General features: G+C 35.9%; 3 protein-coding genes across 6 annotated transcripts in view; 1 reads left to right on the top strand and 2 right to left on the bottom strand.

Moving 5' to 3' along the window:
* Positions 1-727: 727 nt before the first annotated feature.
* LOC102805841 (uncharacterized) lies at positions 728-7,999 on the bottom strand. The gene is made up of 6 exons (XM_006815625.3): positions 7,876-7,999; positions 6,866-6,966; positions 6,597-6,707; positions 3,738-3,875; positions 2,899-3,374; positions 728-1,730 (listed from the first exon to the last, which is right to left on the bottom strand). Exons 1-6 carry the CDS (start codon positions 7,908-7,910, stop codon positions 1,092-1,094), a joined length of 1,500 nt encoding a protein of 499 aa, XP_006815688.3. The 5' UTR covers positions 7,911-7,999; the 3' UTR covers positions 728-1,091.
* Positions 8,000-11,006: 3,007 nt separating this feature from the next.
* On the top strand, positions 11,007-18,432 carry LOC102806321 (uncharacterized). Of its 2 annotated transcripts, none has more exons than XM_085501945.1 (4): positions 11,007-11,294; positions 13,319-13,384; positions 13,539-13,685; positions 15,896-18,432. In XM_085501945.1, the coding sequence occupies exons 1-4, from the start codon at positions 11,279-11,281 to the stop codon at positions 17,089-17,091; spliced, it is 1,425 nt and encodes a 474-aa protein (XP_085358071.1). In that variant the 5' UTR covers positions 11,007-11,278; the 3' UTR covers positions 17,092-18,432. The 2 variants fall into 2 exon arrangements, with proteins under 2 accessions (XP_085358071.1, XP_077864775.1); XM_078008649.2 differs by having other exon boundaries at positions 13,316-13,384.
* Positions 17,172-20,435, bottom strand: part of LOC102806205 (1-aminocyclopropane-1-carboxylate synthase-like protein 1) — a 49,360-nt gene continuing 46,096 nt past the window's right edge. For all 3 annotated transcript variants that reach the window (XM_085501943.1, XM_085501944.1, XM_085501942.1), the window contains exon 14: positions 17,172-19,227. In XM_085501943.1, coding sequence (XP_085358069.1) covers positions 19,085-19,227 — 143 coding nt within the window. In that variant the 3' untranslated portion in view covers positions 17,172-19,084. The remainder of the gene's footprint in view (positions 19,228-20,435) is intronic.

Below are 20,435 nucleotides of genomic sequence, written 5' to 3'. Positions count from 1 at the left end.
ACAATGAAAGATAATTGTACACCATGTTACAATTGCAGTTAATAGAACCATGGAATGGTGCCATGGTGGAATGAATGCCTGTATTCAAACATAGTGTGGTGCCTGGGAAAGATCGGATGTCACGTCCTCTTGGCTTCAGTAACGAACAAACAAACAAACTCAGATATATAATGCGTCGACAAAATCAGTATTCGTGTCGGTAAATTTTAGATTCGGCTTTAAGTGAGAGTACTTTGGCCCACTGTACTGTTCCACCACACGGAGCATATCGAGTGTTTTGTGTCTGGTATAGTAAATATACAGGACGAAATTAATCAAATATTTGGCTTTTATGTTCACCTCAATGGGTTCAACCTCAACGATTTTTCTTACCACCAAACCCAAGTTTTTAAATGGCTTCAGCGCTATCGACGATTGAACACGTTTAGACTAATTTCCATGACACTACCACACGCAGTTTTCCCCGATTCTATGATACACGTGTTGTGCAATTGCGCAAAAACATACACATACAAACACACTTGTTTGTCGTGCTTTAGGAATAAGGTATCCGCTGATGTACGAGTGTTGTTGTTTATTAATATGAAATCTCATTAAATATTGTTGCCTCTGTATTTTGTATTTTTGTGATCCTTGTCCTTGGAAATACGTGTACGTGAATTCGGATCAGGTGACATTCAAGTTCGACTGACGATCATTTGACTAAAAACATACACAAAACGCAAAATTTCAATGTTTCATCAACCGATTTTATTTAAACTTGGTATGAACATTATACATGGTGTCTCATAACTTAGTTTTGTGCCTGTGTGACAGCCTGGTTTTGTGCAGCCCAGGGTGTTGAGAAGGTCGCGTACGTACAGTACGCGACCCCAATAGAAATGTACAGCTCCCTAGAGCGTGACTTCATCGAGGATTAAGGCGTTGTGCATTTAGGCATTGTTATTATAATGATCTACTTCATAAAAGTACTAATAGTCTCCGGGATATACATTACGACCGTCCGTCTTGGGGGGGGGGGTCTTAATGTAATGTTGTAGTACATAATCTGACTAACGTGGTGTATATAAAAGTTAATTTCAGATGACTGCTTACGATTTTTTACCCTTTGAAAAACTTAGTTTTCTCAATAGTGAGTGTCTCTTTGAGTCGCGTCTTACAAGTTGCACGTGGTTTTCACTGGTATTATCTTCATTTGACGATACCTTAGTGATTGTGTTTGTGTTGTTCTCGGTCACATCGGACTGGTTTGTAACGACTCCCGATGCTTCGATAATTTTCGCGTTTGATGCATGCCTGGTGTCTTTCGTTGTCACCGTACTGACTTGCCTTTGTGTAAAGACTTTTAGCGGTTTTGAATCCGTGTTTTTCTTTGTCTCATTGTCTTGATTGCTGTGTATGCTTTCTTTCTGTATCATTCGCTGAACTGGTTCCTTTCTGGAATTAACCTCAGATGTTGTTTTATCGGGTTTCTCTTTATTCGCGTCATTATCGTGCATCACCTTGCTGGATTTCTTTCTTCTTCGTTTTGTTCCCTCTTTCTCCTTCTCTGCGGCTTCAACAATCTGTGAAAGCATAGTAGCTGCTTGTTTTACTTTTTCTACGTTGGATAACAGATAGAAGGTTGTTATGTCTCTCAATGTTTTTGTTTCACCCTCGGTAGCGGGTGATATGTTGCCTGAGCAGACCGTGCAGATCAATAGTCCCAGTCCCACGAGATCAAGTAGTATCTGCAATGGACAAATTCGTGAATATACATTTTAATATCAATTTAAATCGTTTTTCACGTTTCTATTCAATCACCACTTCTGTTACTATTTCTCGCTATTTCCTGCATTGCCAGTATGAAACTCACCACTTGTATATACTTCTAATCGTAGCTATCTCATCCAAAACACCGTTCCCACAGATGGCGCCCCCTGGCGATGAAACAAAGATGGAACTATGTTCGCAACGTTTATGTCATTTTGATCCATGGTCGCCCGTCAATGAAAGATATTGTTTTTTTAGAGAGATATATTCCAAAAAAAAAAAACGAACGATAAACAACCAAACAATTTGATTACTCGAACGACATTAAATCATTTTGATTTCACGGAAGCGCGCCAAATAACAAAACATACATGTAAAGACCACTGCCAAACATTCGATAAGTGCACAAAAAAACTCATTACCTGACTTTCAACAAGAGATCACAATATTTTATACACATACGAGCAAGGTGATAATTGTATGGACATAACAACGGCAGAAAAAAAGTTAAAAGATCGAGTTACTTGAAAAACAGAGCAAAATGTGAAATTCTTTGTTCCTCTGCCTGTCTCACAAATTACCCATTTTAATAGTCACAAACAACTAAAATTATGTCTTCAATAACACCCAAACTACAATACTTTCACTCACAATTTTGATTATGTGTGTTAGAAATTGTTGAAGGGTGGATGAAGGGCGAATTTAAAGTTGTTTAGCCACTCGTCATTTTGGAGTTAATAATCAGTTAACTAGAAAATACCCAGGATGCTCTGTTGCTATTATGCGAATAGTTTTTTGAATATAACATATCAGTAAACATATCACCCACTACTGTATGTGTACAGAATTATATGTTGATTGGTTGGTTGGTTAAGTTTGTATGTAGCATAGAGCTTCATGTGCCAGTGTGTAGCTGGCTGACTTAAACTGTTTGTTCAGGGGTATCAACATTTTGGACATTGTCTTCAATGCTCGATATACCTATACTCGACATTTGTGTGAGTTAGGTACTCGGCATTATTCATAACATGGAACTTAAAACATACTTTTTATCTTCAAGTTCAGAAGAATGCGTTGTGTCTCAGTACGTGTGTACTTGCTCTTGACTACTATTTGACATCAACTGCCAATAATGTAGTGGCTCACCTTATCGTTTTCGTAATTGTTCATTAAATAATCGTTCTCTAGTATTCGCACTATATCGCCACATAGTCCCGAGTGGTAAACGCTGATAGCGAAATCGTCGCATTCACAGCAAGGGATTCGAACACTGCGACACAGTTCACGAAATAGCGGCCACCTGTCCGTCTTATCTGTCTTTGAAAGGTGGGGATGTAACACTTTTTGTTCGATCACTGCCGCATTGTTTGAGATCAGGTACAAGGCCAGTTCACGACGATCATCTTTGTCCTTGATTTCTTTCTCGAAAATGTCCGCCATTGCTGACAGTACCTGTTGCGTCAACGAACCATTGTCACGTATTGTCTGTAAGAGTGTTAAATCAATCAGGTGCTCCGTTAACACCCTTTTTCTTAGGAATATCTTCTCTCTTTTGTCCTTCTCATGTAGGAGCCATCTTTCCAAATCTACCGATGCCTGTGACAGGGGTTGTTTTTGGCTTTCTGTCAAAAGAGTTTGGAGATATTTATTTAATTTGAGTTCAAACACTTTTCGAACGGTTGTCTTGAGTTCAATGTTGAGGTATTACAAAATAGTTGTTCTAAATATCACATCATTGAATCTTCATTATTCAGTAGATGTCGTTATAGAGGGACACCAAGGTTCAATTATGGAAATTTCAGCGGTATCGCATTAACAGTACCATTTTATTGCATCTTTAGAAAAAGAACAATTCATTGCAAGATCTAGACCCCACATAAAATAATCTGTCATTTTTTATAAATTGATAACTGAAACAAAGCCACATTTTTTATTGAACCGTACTTAGATGGGTTCGAATTCGATCATAAAATGTTCTCTCTTACCCTGTTCGCTGTGTTGTACCTGGGACATGACCTCCCGTAACATCATAACAATGTACAGTGCGATTCCCCCCGCCATAGCGTTCTTAACCGTATACATAGAACCGTCAAACACTGCAGGAAAGATGTTTTGCAAAAAACCTGCAACAACAACAGAATAGGTTGCATCATTACCAGATTCACATTCTTGCACGTTGATGCATTCGCTTACTTCTCCGGGGTTATAAAACCATAATGAACAAAATGATAAAAAGAACGGAAGACTAAGCCGAACTGCAAAGAGAATCATGTAATATGTTGATATATTTTATTATGTATATAATATAATATCTTAAATTAACACAGATAACACTAAGTATTTCACAACGAAGACTGGATGCATGGAGCTTGGTGGATATTAATGATTTAGTGAGTATAACACATTACAATTGGAAACATTCCGTCTTAAATAACGACTAAATGAGTTATGAATAGTAACACGTGACGTAAATATGCTTATTATTTTGTTAACTTTTTTCATATTCAGTATGCAAAATGTTCAACTATTGAGTTTTAAACTATATATTATACAAAAGTCCGACTTTTAATTATGTCAGATTTGGCAACATTGAGCTGACCAAATGGCTGCCACGCGTGTTTTAAACCACACTCGTTCCACTTAATAACTTCAATTTTGTTTTTCAGTTATTTTTTGAAATATTAATTGCTAATAACAAAATATATTTGTTCATGTTATTCCAAGTTCATAGTAAATGACGTTCAAGTGTGTTTGAAACAGCGTTATCTGAGATTCACGTGTGCCATATTTTGTCTATTGTCATGAGCATACAGTCTCCTGACACGATTGGTTTTGAAAAGCCGCAGATTGTACAAGTACATGAATAATATGCAAGTCGTTCACATCCTGTGAAACTTGTTAGAATTCCCACGCATACCGCTTGCTTAGAAAACAATACCAAACAGTCCTTTACAATACTCGCGCAAGCGTGGGTTCTAAGACAATACACATTATATTAGGCGGACGCTTTTAACACCCATGTGACATGTGGGTAGCTATTAGTGACGTAACACCACGCGTACTATTGTGAGTACCAGTGACGCAACGCCTTGGCGTCAATACAGCTTGCATCAAGGGAGTCTCCCTATAAAAAGTGGTCTACTTTTAATTATACGACGGTTATTCTTCTAGTAACCGTGGTTATAAATTATACCATGGAGGTCGCTTTTCTACCTCCATGGTTATACCAGGGAGCTGTAATCATTACAGCTCCCTGGTTATACAAAGAGACAGGGAAATGATCCATGATTGCTTCGATGTCTTTACTTGCTACACATTCCTATAATATGAGTACTTAAATAATTAGCACTCGGAGAGCAGTGCACCTGTAATCGACTTTTTTTTTTCGTTTTCAAACTGAAACAATTTTACTACAGGAACGGAGCAGTCAACCGTCTACTGACACTGGAAAACAACTAACAAGTATTGTGTTCCCATTGTCAAGTCCTGCCGATGACCTATGATGTCATGTCTTGCCAATAACCTATGATGTCATGTCTTGCCAATGAACTATGACGTCATGTGGAACGTTCTGCTCATGTATACCGCCACCTCTTTTCTCATGCGCATAGCAAGTTGCAGTCAAAAACATTTCAGTTCCAAAAATCGTGAGTCCAACTCGTTTTGTTCAGTAAATAAGCGGAAGCGATGATGGGTTGTAAGAAAAAATAAATACACTAGCGATAAGGCTTGAAACAAGAGAATCGGATTGAAATCCGTCCTCTCTCCTATCCTACTACCTTCCATGTCATAAGTAAGTATAGAGTGAGCGAATTCCCCCTCACCATCAATCCCGTTGTCGAAGACAGACGTTCCCGGGGTCACCCGACTCAGAATAACCCACATTTTGTCAGTGAGAACCTTTAAGATTTGAGCGATTTCACTAGGTTCAAAGTTCACGAACTTTTACAACTGTAGTTATATTGTTTCTACATATTTAAATGGATTTGGCGAATTTTACTTGTCAATGAAAGTAGCGTATAAAACCAACTTAAGCGTTTACAGTACTTTTATTAAATGGCGCCACCACGCGCTTACTTGGTGGCACATCTTGACAAACATATTGAAGAGTACACGCGTCCCAGATTTTGTTAAAGACCCAAACATTTTTATTGAATGTCCAAATCTATATTTAGGTATTATCCTGAATATATTGCGAGCCACGTAGATGGAGTTATGAGAATATTTGCATTAACCGTCATTGAAATGTCGGAGCCATAAGTATTGACTTCTGAACACACCTACAAAAACCCATCCTTTCACGAAATCTCTGTACACTGTACATAGGATTGTCAAACATATCCATATTGTTATAGAAATGTTTATTGACTACACGTTAGATGTGGGAAAAGAATATCTAAGCAGAGATTATTCTGACCATGGAATTCCATGTACTGTCATTCAACGAAGCTTGTCTGCTCATACAGCTCATGTGATTCCAGGCCTGTAGGGAGCACTCCAGTTTCAAAGTGACCGCGCGGTCCCATCTTTTAATACAATTGATTTGCTATTGGTTATTAATTATATTAAGTTGACTCATTTAAGTGTCATTTAACACGGATTTATAGCACATCAAAAATATTTCAATATAATAGACAATGATCTTACCCTTCTCGTTGTCTCGTTCTCGTTCAGAAGAGGAAATGGAATTATATATTGCATCCTGGGAGTATTTGGAATAATGCCAGAATATGATTTACGCTCATCAAAACAAATAATCCGGGAATTATGCTTTAATTAATTTGTTTATTCCGATATATAAACTGAAACAATTATAGTCGACTTCCACGGGCCATATTACTTACTTCGAGCTCCACCGGAGAAAAGCAGTACCGCCATTACAACTTGTAGTCCGAATAATCTGGGATATTCCAAAATTCTTGCCCACGCTCGTACCAAGAAATCGAAAATACTATCTACGAAAACAAACAAAACAAGTGAATTGCAAGGTCAACGCCAATGTGTTGGTGGCGCTGTTGTCATAAACGCCACTTACGGTTAACAAATCAATTTATCTCTATTACGAGAAAATCAGTTTAAAATAGTCATAATGAAGATTAAAGTCAGACATTACCTTCAAGAAGTTTCACTGACACGATTATGATAACAACAATACACATGTACCGTAACGTCTCAATTCGATCCACTGATAGGAATTCTTCAATCATGCCCATGCTATAGAAATAGAAACGAGGTTACCAATATTATTCAGACGATCGGTCGATCGATCTTATCATCATACAGAATCGTATGCGATTAGTCGAAATGTGAATTATAGAGCCACCAGTTCAGGAGTTCACACGATGTGCATGTGACTTCAAGCATGTACGGCTTGACCTGTGACTCAGGCCCTGTTGATATTTAACTTCAACGCCACCTTTTCATGTTTTGTTTACATATCATATAAATACTCATCCAGTTAGAAACGTTATTACAATCATACGCATACTACTTTTTATTGTACTGGCTGCATACAAATAGAGAGAACTAATCAGGGCGGTGAATGCTCATATAGCAGAATAATACAATACGTGCAGTGCATACCTATGCGAGGTACGATATTGAATTGAATTTAAAGTGAAACATAATATGAATGCTATTCAAACGTACGTGTCTGGTCGTAAAGCGATTTAACTGCAAATACGACGCTGAATAAAATCACGACTGACCTTTCTGTGACCAAATTTCTTAATTAAAAGTCGCAAGTAAAGACAAAATGCGGATATCAAGACAATAATTTACATCATGATAGTGATATTGTGTCTTGTGTACGCTAGGTTAGGAGAATTTACATTCTCATTTACCAAAAAAAAAAAAAAAAAAAAAAAATATTAAAAAAGTTATGCTCTAGTTGAATTCGTTATTTCCTTTTGACATTGCAAAGATACCGTAGTGGTATAACATCATCATGATGTCATGATGTGGTCGTGCCGTGGTAAAATTGTTAGTTGAATCTGCTAAGATTGTAGGAATGTGATGATTTGATTGAATGTCTAATTAAATATCAAAATATGTACCGTCACTTCTTAATATCACATGGTCATATCATGCAATTCAATAGTATATATATAACTTGTTGTCTACCTTTGTATCAACCGTGTCCGATTTGATTGCAACATTATTGTGTCGCTGGACGTGTGCTGGTTCCAACACGATACAGACGCAGGATACACTGTTGGTTGTTGTTAACCGCAAATATATGTCAACAAACTACGAATTCTGCCAAGCAGTCTGAAAAAAGCACGGGGTCACGACCTTTATTTAGAGTTTATTATTCACTGGCGGGAAAACATGTATCTTTCCCCACTGCAATTAATCACTGCGTCACTTCCGTCACGATTTGTTAGTGGATAACTTATTGTACGAGCATGGCGGAGTTCAGTGACTCTTTGGACGAGATTTGAATGTACAAACGAGTTGTCAGCCAAACTAACAAAGCGATTTAGTTGTAATTTCAATCTATATAAGGACAAATATTATGCATGTACAATTTACAACCTCGATCTGGGTGGTACGTATGATTTCTTAGGTATTTCTTAGATATAATTAGTCACAGACGTTATTTTTTTATTATTTTATTTATTTATTACGCAACGGGTAACCTCAATTAAATATCTGGAATGAGGGTTAGTTCCAGTCATCACGTGGTAATCCGCTGTTTGTTACATGAAAAGAGGACAGAAACAGCACATTGTTGTATCGTTGACAAATATAATGACCTGTTTATAAAATAACCACCGTTACTTAGCAGCGGTCGTATGATATAATTTTAATTTATTATAATTGATTGAAGACACAGAACCTTCGCATTCGCGGTCTCATTGCTATTCTAGTCGCTATTTTAGTGTTTATATCATGCAAGGAAACGGCAAATGTCTCGTTTTTCATTATCTAATGTACGATCATGCCGTCTTTGTTTCAAATGATAAAATAATTAATGCAGTTATACATGCATCACGCTTTTGTTTATTGTTAATCCATGTAATGCTGGACCGAAATTATCTGTGTTGTATCAAATGAATAAACATTAAAGTTAAAAGATATTTGTATACTACATATAGAGAGCTGAAAATTCCTTTCGATGATCAAACTATATTTTTTTCATGTATTAGGTTTCAGCAATGTAAAAAACACAACAAAGATAGGAATAATCAAATACGTCACGGTGATTAATGCATGGAAGAGTCAGACACCCAAATTATTACATTAAATTACAACTGTGAAACCATACAACATTATATATATACAACACACAAAGAGTGGCAACATTTACAACGACATTCAAATACAAATGTTTTTCGCCCTTAAATCTGAATTGAGTCTTTCTTGAAAGAACAAATCATGTGTTTCGCCCTTAAATCTGAATTGAGTCTTTCTTGAAACAACAAATCATGTGTTTCGCCCTTAAATCTGAATTGAGTCTTTCTTGAAACAACAAATCATGTGTTTCGCCCTTAAATCTGAATTGAGTCTTTCTTGAAACAACAAATCATGTGTTTCGCCCTTAAATCTGAATTGAGTCTTTCTTGAAACAACAAATCATGTTTTTCGCCCTTAAATCTGAATTGAGTCTTTTTTGAAACAACAAATCATGTGTTTCGCCCTTAAATCTGAATTGAGTCTTTCTTGAAACAACAAATCATGTGTTTCGCCCTTAAATCTGAATTGAGTCTTTCTTGAAACAACAAATCATGTGTTTCGCCCTTAAATCTGAATTGAGTCTTTCTTGAAACAACAAATCATGTGTTTCGCCCTTAAATCTGAATTGAGTCTTTCTTGAAACAACAAATCATGTTTTTCGCCCTTAAATCTGAATTGAGTCTTTCTTGAAACAACAAATCATGTGTTTCGCCCTTAAATCTGAATTGAGTCTTTCTTGAAACAACAAATCATGTGTTTCGCCCTTAAATCTGAATTGAGTCTTTCTTGAAACAACAAATCATGTGTTTCGCCCTTAAATCTGAATTGAGTCTTTCTTGAAACAACAAATCATGTTTTTCTTTAGTAAAATGGAAGCGTATCTATATAGTAATACTTATTAAAAATTACTGAATACAGAAAAGAAAAGAAATCGAAACTACAACAAGATCATTGAACTAATACATTTTTACTTTACGATAAATCATATCATAATATATAAATGGATTATCAAACAAAATTATTCAAATATGTTCAAAAATACTCAAATGTAGCCACATGTTCTCTTGTTGGAGTGCCTGAATTATTAAATCACACAACATACATCTTAAAATACACACCGCAAACACACGTTAGTAATTATTGTGCAAACAACTCTCTATTGAATCATCTTTGTAGACATTGATAATCTAACACTGTATAAACCTTATGTTCTCCGTATTCAGAAGAAACTTTGATGAAATCATAGTTACACGTAGATATTATTACATATAGTATGGCAGGTTAGAATATGTCACGTTTCATATTTTTTAATTACTGTGACTTCTTTTTGCTTAAGAATGTGAATTCAATTTTTTTTTTAGATTCAGTGCAATTACTAGTAACTAATGTTCGTAACTGGTTGATTTGATATTTCGCATAATGTCCTCGTTTTCTTACTAGTTATATGAATTATATTCACGTTATATTTAAGAAGAGTAATGAGTGTTCTATTTAATGTATATACCTCCTTTGTGCATGTAAAATCTGAATAATGAAATCTGATTATCATATGGCGTGTACTTTTTATTTTATGTTTTATTTTTACTAAAACTGTCAATATTTTGTTATTACATGCAACATATTTTAATCTCGATTAGAGAACGAAATTATTTTCTGACGTTGAAAAATAAAAAAAAATAACTCCGATCAATTGCAAGGTGAGTAGTTGATGAACAGCTTGTAATAGTAATCTCAAGTTGCTTTATTATGTATTATTATTTCCATTATGTCATGTAAAATGATATAATCCAAATCATTATATTTGGAGCACTAAATCTATTCAGCACTTGACAAGTTCGTGGTGTCTTATCAATCACCAAATCAAATATAAATTTAATTGCTGTAATCGCATTTTGATGTTTGCGAAAATTATTTAAATTTAAAAGGGCATTTAAATTTAATTTCAGAACTCTGTTGAATACGATTTTTCAGGAACTGTAAACCCGAGACCGTATGACGCGGCGCATTTACCACGAAGTACTGAATGTCCAATGGCTTTCAGACCTAGTAGGAGGTTAAAGGTTGACGGTGTTGATTTCATCAGAATCCAAGCGTACTACGCACACAGGTGTTGCCAATCAGGAATGCCAAGGACCCGTCGTAAATGTCTATGTTACCTGGCATAAAGTCCAGCATGCGTATAAACTATATCAATCATTGACGAAAAGTTAATCGGTACATAGCGATAGACGTCGATGTCTGTGGCGATAGGGTCCATCTTGTTACCAGCACTGGAAGTTCAAAATGTGAAACTACTGGTGCGTTGCTTTAAAGTTACAGGTGCCACGGTAATCTGTGAGGCGTCACTATGAAACCAGCGTCGGGTAAGTGGTCTTGGTATTCTGAACACGAAAAGGTCATGTCAGCATTTACCAATCTGTGTTATCTTATAATGGGAGTAATATATTCGATGTTATCGTGAATACATGTTGGTTACAATGAAGACTGACTTAACTTCAGAGGATTATTTGTGATTAGTGCGGGTGAACACCAAACGCTAGATTGTACGTTGTATTTTAATCCCGGGTGTATGATATTACAACTTCAGTTGGAACTATTCTGACCAATGCTGATTTGTAGGTCTGTTACCTGCCAGTTGTGATAATTCGACAAACTTCCTATAATATGTACATAAGTAAATATAATTTTCCCACAATAATAAGTTTGCACTCTCTAGAAGAGCACTGCAATTCTTTCACTAACTAGTGTTTGCACACATAATATGGCTACAAAACTAATACACATACGTAAACGATAGATAGTATTAACATTAATATTTTCATTGAATGTATTAAGTACGTCCGGCATGTTTAGCCCACTGACAGGTCACAATATTGCAAACCAAACATCAAGTTGCTGTTGCCTGGCACGTGACAACGTTGTTGTCATGGTTATATTAGTGGGGTTGGCTGTTACACAGTGGTGTTGACTGTCTTACGCAGTGTACTGTGTCAATTCAAAACACATTTAATTGTTGCACAGATCCGACCGTGATTGGTGGATGTTATACTGTGTGTTGCTTGTTATCACGTTTACTCAAGTAGGATTTGTAACACATATGATTTCTAATAAAAGCATATAATTGCTGAAGTTAATGTAGTAAATTGTCCACAAGTGGTATGTTGCCCTCACTACAGTGAATACTAGTATTATGAAATGTGGTTTAAATAATGCGTCTTTTTGAACAATGCAATTTAATGGTGAGCAATTATTTCCAGAGAAAGGGGCAACAACCTAAGCTTAGGAATACCTCTTATATGCTGAGGGTATTTTGTGTGTGTGTGTGTGGGGGGGGGGGGTATTTCATTCATGACATAGATAGTGTTATCAGTTAATCATTGAAATTAACCCATTGAAAATATTTAAAATATACAATGTATAAGTCGGTTCATAGTTCAGTTTATTTTATTTTATCTAGTCTCGATAGTCCCTTAAATAACAGGTACTTATTTACCAGTGACTGGGCCAAGTATTGTTTTTGACTATATTAATAAATAACCACATACATATATATAGAATAAAATCAAATAATAATGCAAATGAGATCATTAAGTTAATTTGAATTTACTCCCAGACCAGTAAGCCGTTCTAGTCGGCTGTCTAGTACGGGAATTTAGGAAACAGTAACGGTGTATATCAGTCTTATGTACGTGTCAGCTCGTTTAGATAGTTTTATTAAAACCACAGGACAATACAATAAACGCCGAATATACGCTATCTAAGTAACCTTTGTAAGTTTGTTATGCAGTCGATGTCAGTGCCCTGAATAACCCTGATATAACCATCGGACTTGGTATTTATATGTTAAATATTCAACTTCATAATATATACAGTTGCTCGTCTCCATTTTCCCCATTGGTCTAACCCTTATTGCAAAACTAATTTCCGAAACATGCGATTCAGCTGCGAGATCAAGTGGTTATGTCAGCGAGATTTGTTATCATCGTATACGTGGGTGAATATTGTTTGTCAGTACGATGTACAATTAATAATCTCGTCTCAATCAGTTTAGTGTTCCAAATCGCACCAGATTAGTTAAATTACACGATTCTTCGGATACAACTTAAAACAAGAATCAAAATGTTCATTTTCGCATTGCGTCTTACAGTAACAGGTGGTCATATTAACATTTCAAACATGCGTTGTGATAGAATTCATCTGGACACACAGACAAACTTCTTGTGGCGAGAACCAGTAAGATTGGACCGCCAAAAAGGTCTCTGAGCTGAAAGCAATAAGTTTCTTCTATTGAATTTACGTCTTTGTTTTCCAACTACGAAACAAATGTTAATTTGTGTTGAGTTTTGTTTTGTTCTCTTACTAGTCTCATGTTTTATTATTCCAGCAGATCCCGAGTTGTTCCTACATGTTGTATTCACCGGGTTTGTCTGTACACTATGTGTCATTTATTCTGGTAAGAATTAAAACATGCTGATAATCTAAGCTAAATATATCGGCAAAGTGTAGTGTCTTTCTTTCACATTTCATTAAAACGCAAATTACAAGAGGAGGGATTCAAATCAAATACATATTACGATTTCGTTTATGTGTTTTTTTCTGTCCACCAGACCAGCTGCCAGAGCTGTTGGAAGAGTTTGTTACTGCCGCTGTCACCATCTATTTTGAAGCAGTGAGAGTAATGGTCTTAGCCATGAATATTCATGTTATTATTGTTGCGATTCAAGAGATAAAAAAATCGGATAAGAAAAGACAAGGTGAGGCGAAGATAGCAAAGAAAGTCAGAGAATTGTATGAACAAATTAACATGGAATAAATGACTCTGCGTTGCTTAATACACATTCAATATTTACTACCTTTGTCCGTGGCAGAGGTGAATGATTTTAAGATGACCGGTGAACTTACTCTTCAAATTTTGTTAGTCATTGTAACAACATTTATATAAAACGTGAGATGCGATATTTAGGTTACGAGGAAATTGGTCATTCCTGATAGTTTTTTATGGTTTAATCACCAATAATCGAATCACTGAATGAGGCCTTACTACAATGCGACTAAATTTGACTAAAATATGGAACATGCGCCTCTACTAGAAAAACACTTCTGATATAGAAAAATATGGTACATTTACACATAATTGCGTCTCTAATAAAGCTACATATTCCATATTGTTCTCTAATAGAAGTACATTTCCGATAAAGGCACATGTACGATATTTTTTCTCAATTAGAAATGCACTTATACAAACATATATTCCACAATGCAATGCGGCAATGACAGATTCGTCAAGGTGCGCCTCGTGGCAGAAAAAAAAATGTTGGGGGCGTCGCCCCTCCAAAATCAAGCTGAAATCCTTTGTGTCAGCAAAATTTGCAGGAAATGACGTATCAGAGGGTCTAGATTTCAAAATGTTTAAGAGGGAGAATGGCCGGTAACCCATAGTAAGGTTGGTGATCAGATCTCGTCCCTCCATGCAAAATTGTGTGCCGCCGCCTCTGGCACCCCTCTAACTGACCATCCTGCTTCCGTCCAATTTTTACTACACAGGTGCCTTAGTGTTTATAGGGTTTTTACATAGATTGAAGGGGATTTTGATCGCAGTTCTAACAAACTAAAATCTATTCTAATTATTAACTACATGTACCTGCCTCCGCGTCTGGGCGAGCGTGTTTGCTATGGCGTAATGAATTCCATTGCTGCCTTTGTACAAAAGTAAAATTTTGTGTTGGTAACACCAAGCCAGGATCTACTCTGCCAGAAAGTTGAGAAATGGGAACCAAATTCTGCCCTCTTTGGAGAAATAGGCTATAATATTTGGGAATGTGTGCCAGTAAGCCTGGTGGTGTGCGTATTGGTCATGGTCCACCACCACTGAAATGAAAGGGGATCATAAGGAACCCCGACCTGCACGTGGCCGTGTTTCGTACCCCATAAATGGGCTTTCAGACATCTGCATGATTGGCACTTCTAATCACGCACTTATAAAATAACTCCACGAAAACAGGCCTCATAGCTTAAGCTCCCTGAGCAATCATAATTATTAATTTGCAGCGAGTAGAATCGTTTTTGTTTCACAATATAAGACATCATCTATCATCATCATTGATATAGTTTATCATCAGTCGATACAACAGGCCAAAGTTGACAGATGAACAATCAAAGTGGCTTTTAGCTGTTCCAAATAAAACAGTGGAAGTGTTTTGGGGTGACAGGTGGTTGCATCGAATAGGCTAATTTACCATCACCACTTGAAGGACAAGAAATTGCGATCGTTGATCGCTAAATAGATCAGGACAGAGACCAGGCTTCTAAAATGGCGTCATTCAATAGTGCAGGCCCTTTTAATGGCATTCTTGACCCACACTTCCTATAGCTATTTCTTGTACACAGCGAAGGACCCTTAGAAAAAAATCATAACTACAATGACAAAGTTTAACAGCAAGGTTGATGAAAAATGTCCTGGTGCAATAAGAGTGTTAAAAACGCATCAGCAATTGATCGACTCGGCAGAATGTGAAAACAGTTTTCATTTTGAAACATGAACTGAAGGAAAAATTATGACAGAATGTACTCAAGAAACTCTCACATAAGAAAGTAAAAGCAAAGTGGAAATGTCAATTAAACAATGAATTTGGATCTTCCGTTATAGATTTATATTGTCACAAAATGAATAAATCTAGTATCAAAGCAATCTGGCTAGTAGTTTTTAAGAAGAAGAGGTCCACCCACATACCAAGTATGAATATACGCTTGAAATTCAAGTTTCATGCACGTTTTTTTACACAGTTCATCCATGGTCCCATTATGTATTGTCTACATTTTGAATGTTAATTCTCATTGACTGCATTCCCTATATATATATATATATAGCTTTAATTCAGATATTAGATATTGTAGATATACAACATCACCACATACACACAACACAATATTACTACTAGTTTCATTAGTTTTCTTTTAATTTCAGCCCCCTCATCACTAACACAAATCAGAAGTGAACTAGGTCGACCGAGCAGTAATAGGGAAGAAAAGAAATCTCTAACATCATTTGCAGTATTTATAAAGAACTTCATCATAGAATTTTCTAGAATGCTGTGGGATTTTGCAGGTAGGAGCCACTCTGTCAACAATGCAGAGTCAAGATCGCATAAACCTGCAGACATTCTTGCTAGATTGGACAATTTCTTACTGAGACCACCTGGAAGATATCAACGACAGTTAGAACCTATTTATGAAAATGACTTTTTTGATGCTAATGACAATAATCGAGAAAATTGTACGAGAACAGCATTATCATTATCAGAGTTGCACTCTTCTGACAATATCAATTTTGACATCAATGACATGCCTGATGACATCCTGACTAGATTGGAAAACTTCTTTCAGAAATCACCTAAACAACAGAGTGAACTGGTTCATATCAGTGACGTGTTTGATCATACTTCTGATATTCATGAAGAGTTACCAGAATCAGTATCACCAGCACAGTTACACTATCATGACACCATGGATTGCGATGTAAATGACATGTCTGAAGACATCCAGACTAGATTAGTACAATTCTTTCAGAGACCACCTGGTGAATTTGGACAAAAGACTGAACCAGTTTATATCGATGACTCCTTTTATTATAGTGATGATATTTGTGAAGATTTAAAACAAACATCACCACAGTTACACTATCATGATGCCATTGATTGTAGTATTAATGATATGTCTGAAGATATCCAGACAAGATTGGACAACTTTTTACTGAGACCACCTGGTGACAATGTCAGTACTCATGCAAATTCACTACAAACAGTGTCCTCACCACATTTACACTATCATGATGCTATGGCTTCTGATGATATGCCAGACGATATCACCAACTATGATATGCCAGACGATATCACCAACTATGATATGCCAGACGATATCACAGACTATGATATGCCAGATAATACAAGCCTATTGCACAACAGCAGCTTTGATTCTTTATCAATTTCTACTGGGGATAGTGACACGAGCCAATCAACGGAAAAACTTCGATCAAGACTTTGGGCCAACTTTAGAAGGAGAAAAGTTTTTGGTAAATTCAGATCAAAGCATAAAGGTTATGACATGCTAAACAAAGATGAACCTGAAGATGCATCTTTAAATGGCTTCCTGGAGACAGAATGAGGATCAGAAATCATGGAATTAGATAAGCTGCAATGATGAACTATGCCCAAACACTAATTCAATCAACTAAAAAAATTAAATTATTTGAAATATCTAGTAAATCTTTTATTGATTGTTATTATTTTGATATGTGATTCATAGTACAAGACTCATTCATGCCACAGTGAAGTCAACGCTGTTCATTGGTAAAAAGATTGTATGTTATTTTTTTAAAATTTAATTATCAATAATTTGACAAGCTTTAATGAGCAGATTATCTAAAGCCAATATATGTTTTTAAGTTTTTAATCTGAAATAAGAATCATTTTCCATTAAAAATGCATTGATGATATTCACCATGTCTGTTTCAATTAAATGATTTGACATGTGATATGCAATTACTTCATTTAATGTATTTACACAGGTGTGGGAATATATATTTTTTTGAGCTGCATGAACTTTTTGTAAATTAGTTCAATTATTTATAGACAGTTTTAATTACATGAAACAAACCATTACAATTTCAGATGTTCAACGACTTTACAAATGAGATTACAAATGTGCAAGATCTGACTCCAGTCATTTTAAAAATGCCAAGGGATGTTTGATTTGATGACAAAACTGACTGAAAAAATAGCTGCCAGTCGGCCATTTTGAATTTAAATATACAAACACTGGACATACATCAGACACCCAAATGTACAATCTTCATACCAAGTTTGAAACAAATCAGTCTAACTGTGACTGCACTGTTATTGCATTTTAAAATTACTAGTAGTATGCCATCCTTGATCAGAGCACAAAATCAATGCACATATATTTGTTCCAGATAAGGTACTATCTATGTGAAAAATATGAAGAGAATTGGTCCAGGGATGTTTGAGATACAGGAACGCACAGAGACTAAACCATAAACCATCGTTTTCAAACTTTGTCCAAATGGGGACTAAAATTACAGCGAATCAAATAAAGACAATATCCATTTTCCCTCCCCTTTTTACGTTAAATGTCCTTGACATTAAACGTAATATCTGTAATATGTTATCGGTTATATGTTGGTATTAGCTTTGGATCTATTTCATTGTATTCAACTGATATAAAGTGCAGTTGAATAATTCCTTCTTAAACTAATTAACTGTGGAAGTCATGGAACAATTAACTGAATGATAGTACCCATATTGTATAAAACATCTACATGTAAATATGCATGGTTTTAACCCTGAAGAAATACAAGGTTATAGACGGGCTAAGCAACTATAGCGATATATACAGTACCGGTAGTAACATTATGATATGTATTAACCCACCAATTTCTAGATGGGTTCTCGTTATATTAAAGCATACAATGTTTGAGGACATAAATTTAAGTATTTTGTGAATAACCTTAGTACACAACATCAGTCAGTGGCATATTTTAAATTTGCATAATCAAACATACCAGTAGTTCAAGCGCACATTCAACTGACACAAATTCTGAGTTACATACTCTGAGTTAAAAAAACTGTCTAGCACATGTATTTGTGTGTTTAATGAATACCTTCCAAATGTACTGGTAGTATTGTATGTATTATCATAACATGTATAACACATCGATGGAACTCACTGATAACCGCTGATGAAATTTTCGCATACAAAATTTGCTATTTTCTTCTGTATAATATTTTGAATACAAAAAAATAGATTTTCGAATGAAAGTTAGCCTAGTAAGAAGTTGATTTGTTTTGTTTTATGTTGATCAGCTGGAAGGTCCAAATGAATGTTATTAATGTTAATTAAAATTAATGCATGGCTGTATCAAATTTTGAAAACAGGTTGACTAGTTTGTTTGTTTTTTTGCTGGGCCTTATACATGAATCTAATGGTTTCTGTGCACACTGTTCACAATGCTATATTATAACTAGAATGGATTCCCTTATGGTGGGTCTATTTTTTTAAGAGAATAGACTTATAAGTAATGTAGAATCTTCTAGGAATGACAATGTCACACAATGCTCAAATAAGGAGTGTCATATAATTAATGCTTGTTGGCTGCTTCTTTGTATTCCTGATAAAGCATTGGATTCTCATTAATCCACTTCTCTGCGGTATTATCTTTCAACCAATTAGATGTCTTGATTTGATGTTGTAGACCAGTTAATAAATCTTCAAGACAGTCTTCTAAAGAAAGAAATGATAGTATTTGAATCTAGTTCTTGTCTCTAACAAACATAACGGTTTCAGTTTTAATAATATTACAAAAATGTTATAAAACTTTCAGACAACATTTTACAATTAGCATTCTATATATACCAGGTCTGTCATTTGCATACCGTATATACCAGGTGTGTCATTTGCATACCATATATACCAGGTGTGTCATTTGCATACCATACATACCAGGTGTGTCATTTGCATACCATACATACCAGGTGTGTCATTTGCATACCGTACATACCAGGTGTGTCATTTGCATACCGTACATACCAGGTGTGTCATTTGCATACCGTACATACCAGGTGTGTCATTTGCATACCGTACATACCAGGTGTGTCATTTGCATACCGTACATACCAGGTGTGTCATTTGCATACCGTACATACCAGGTGTGTCATTTGCATACCGTACATACCAGGTGTGTCATTTGCATACCGTACATACCAGGTGTGTCATTTGCATACCGTACATACCAGGTGTGTCATTTGCATACCGTACATACCAGGTGTGTCATTTGCATACCGTACATACCAGGTGTGTCATTTGCATACCGTACATACCAGGTGTGTCATTTGCATACCGTACATACCAGGTGTGTCATTTGCATACTGTACATACCAGGTGTGTCATTTGCATACTGTACATACCAGGTGTGTCATTTGCATACTGTACATACCAGGTGTGTCATTTGCATACTGTACATACCAGGTGTGTCATTTGCATACTGTACATACCAGGTGTGTCATTTGCATACTGTACATACCAGGTGTGTCATTTGCATACTGTACATACCAGGTGTGTCATTTTCATACTGTACATACCAGGTGTGTCATTTGCATACTGTACATACCAGGTGTGTCATTTGCATATCATATATACCAGGTGTGTCATTTGCATACTGTATATACCAGGTGTGTCATTTGCATATTATACATACCAGGTGTGTCATTTGCATACTATACATACCAGGTGTGTCATTTGCATACTAGACATACCAGGTGTGTCATTTGCATACTAGACATACCACTTGTGTCATTTGCATACCATATATACCAGGTGTGTCATTTGCATACCATATATACCAGGTGTGTCATTTGCATACTATATATACCAGGTGTGTCATTTGCATACTAGACATACCACTTGTGTCATTTGCATACTATATATACCAG

The sequence above is a fragment of the Saccoglossus kowalevskii genome, chromosome 1, assembly GCF_978046115.1.
Source record: "Saccoglossus kowalevskii chromosome 1, keSacKowa6.1, whole genome shotgun sequence".
Lineage (NCBI taxonomy): Eukaryota > Metazoa > Hemichordata > Enteropneusta > Harrimaniidae > Saccoglossus > Saccoglossus kowalevskii.
This window is presented reverse-complemented; position numbering and strand designations above follow the sequence as displayed.

Coding starts and splice junctions, on each gene's coding strand:
- LOC102805841 (XM_006815625.3), bottom strand. CDS start 7,910: ATGTTGCAATCAAATCGGACACGGTTGATACAAAG. Junction 6,967..7,875: donor CGGACACGGTTGATACAAAG/GTAGACAACAAG, acceptor CTATTTCTATAG/CATGGGCATGATTGAAGAAT. Junction 3,375..3,737: donor GGTACAACACAGCGAACAGG/GTAAGAGAGAAC, acceptor CTCTTTTGACAG/AAAGCCAAAAACAACCCCTG.
- LOC102806321 (XM_078008649.2), top strand. Junction 13,385..13,538: donor ACTATGTGTCATTTATTCTG/GTAAGAATTAAA, acceptor TCTGTCCACCAG/ACCAGCTGCCAGAGCTGTTG. Junction 13,686..15,895: donor ATCGGATAAGAAAAGACAAG/GTGAGGCGAAGA, acceptor TTTTAATTTCAG/CCCCCTCATCACTAACACAA.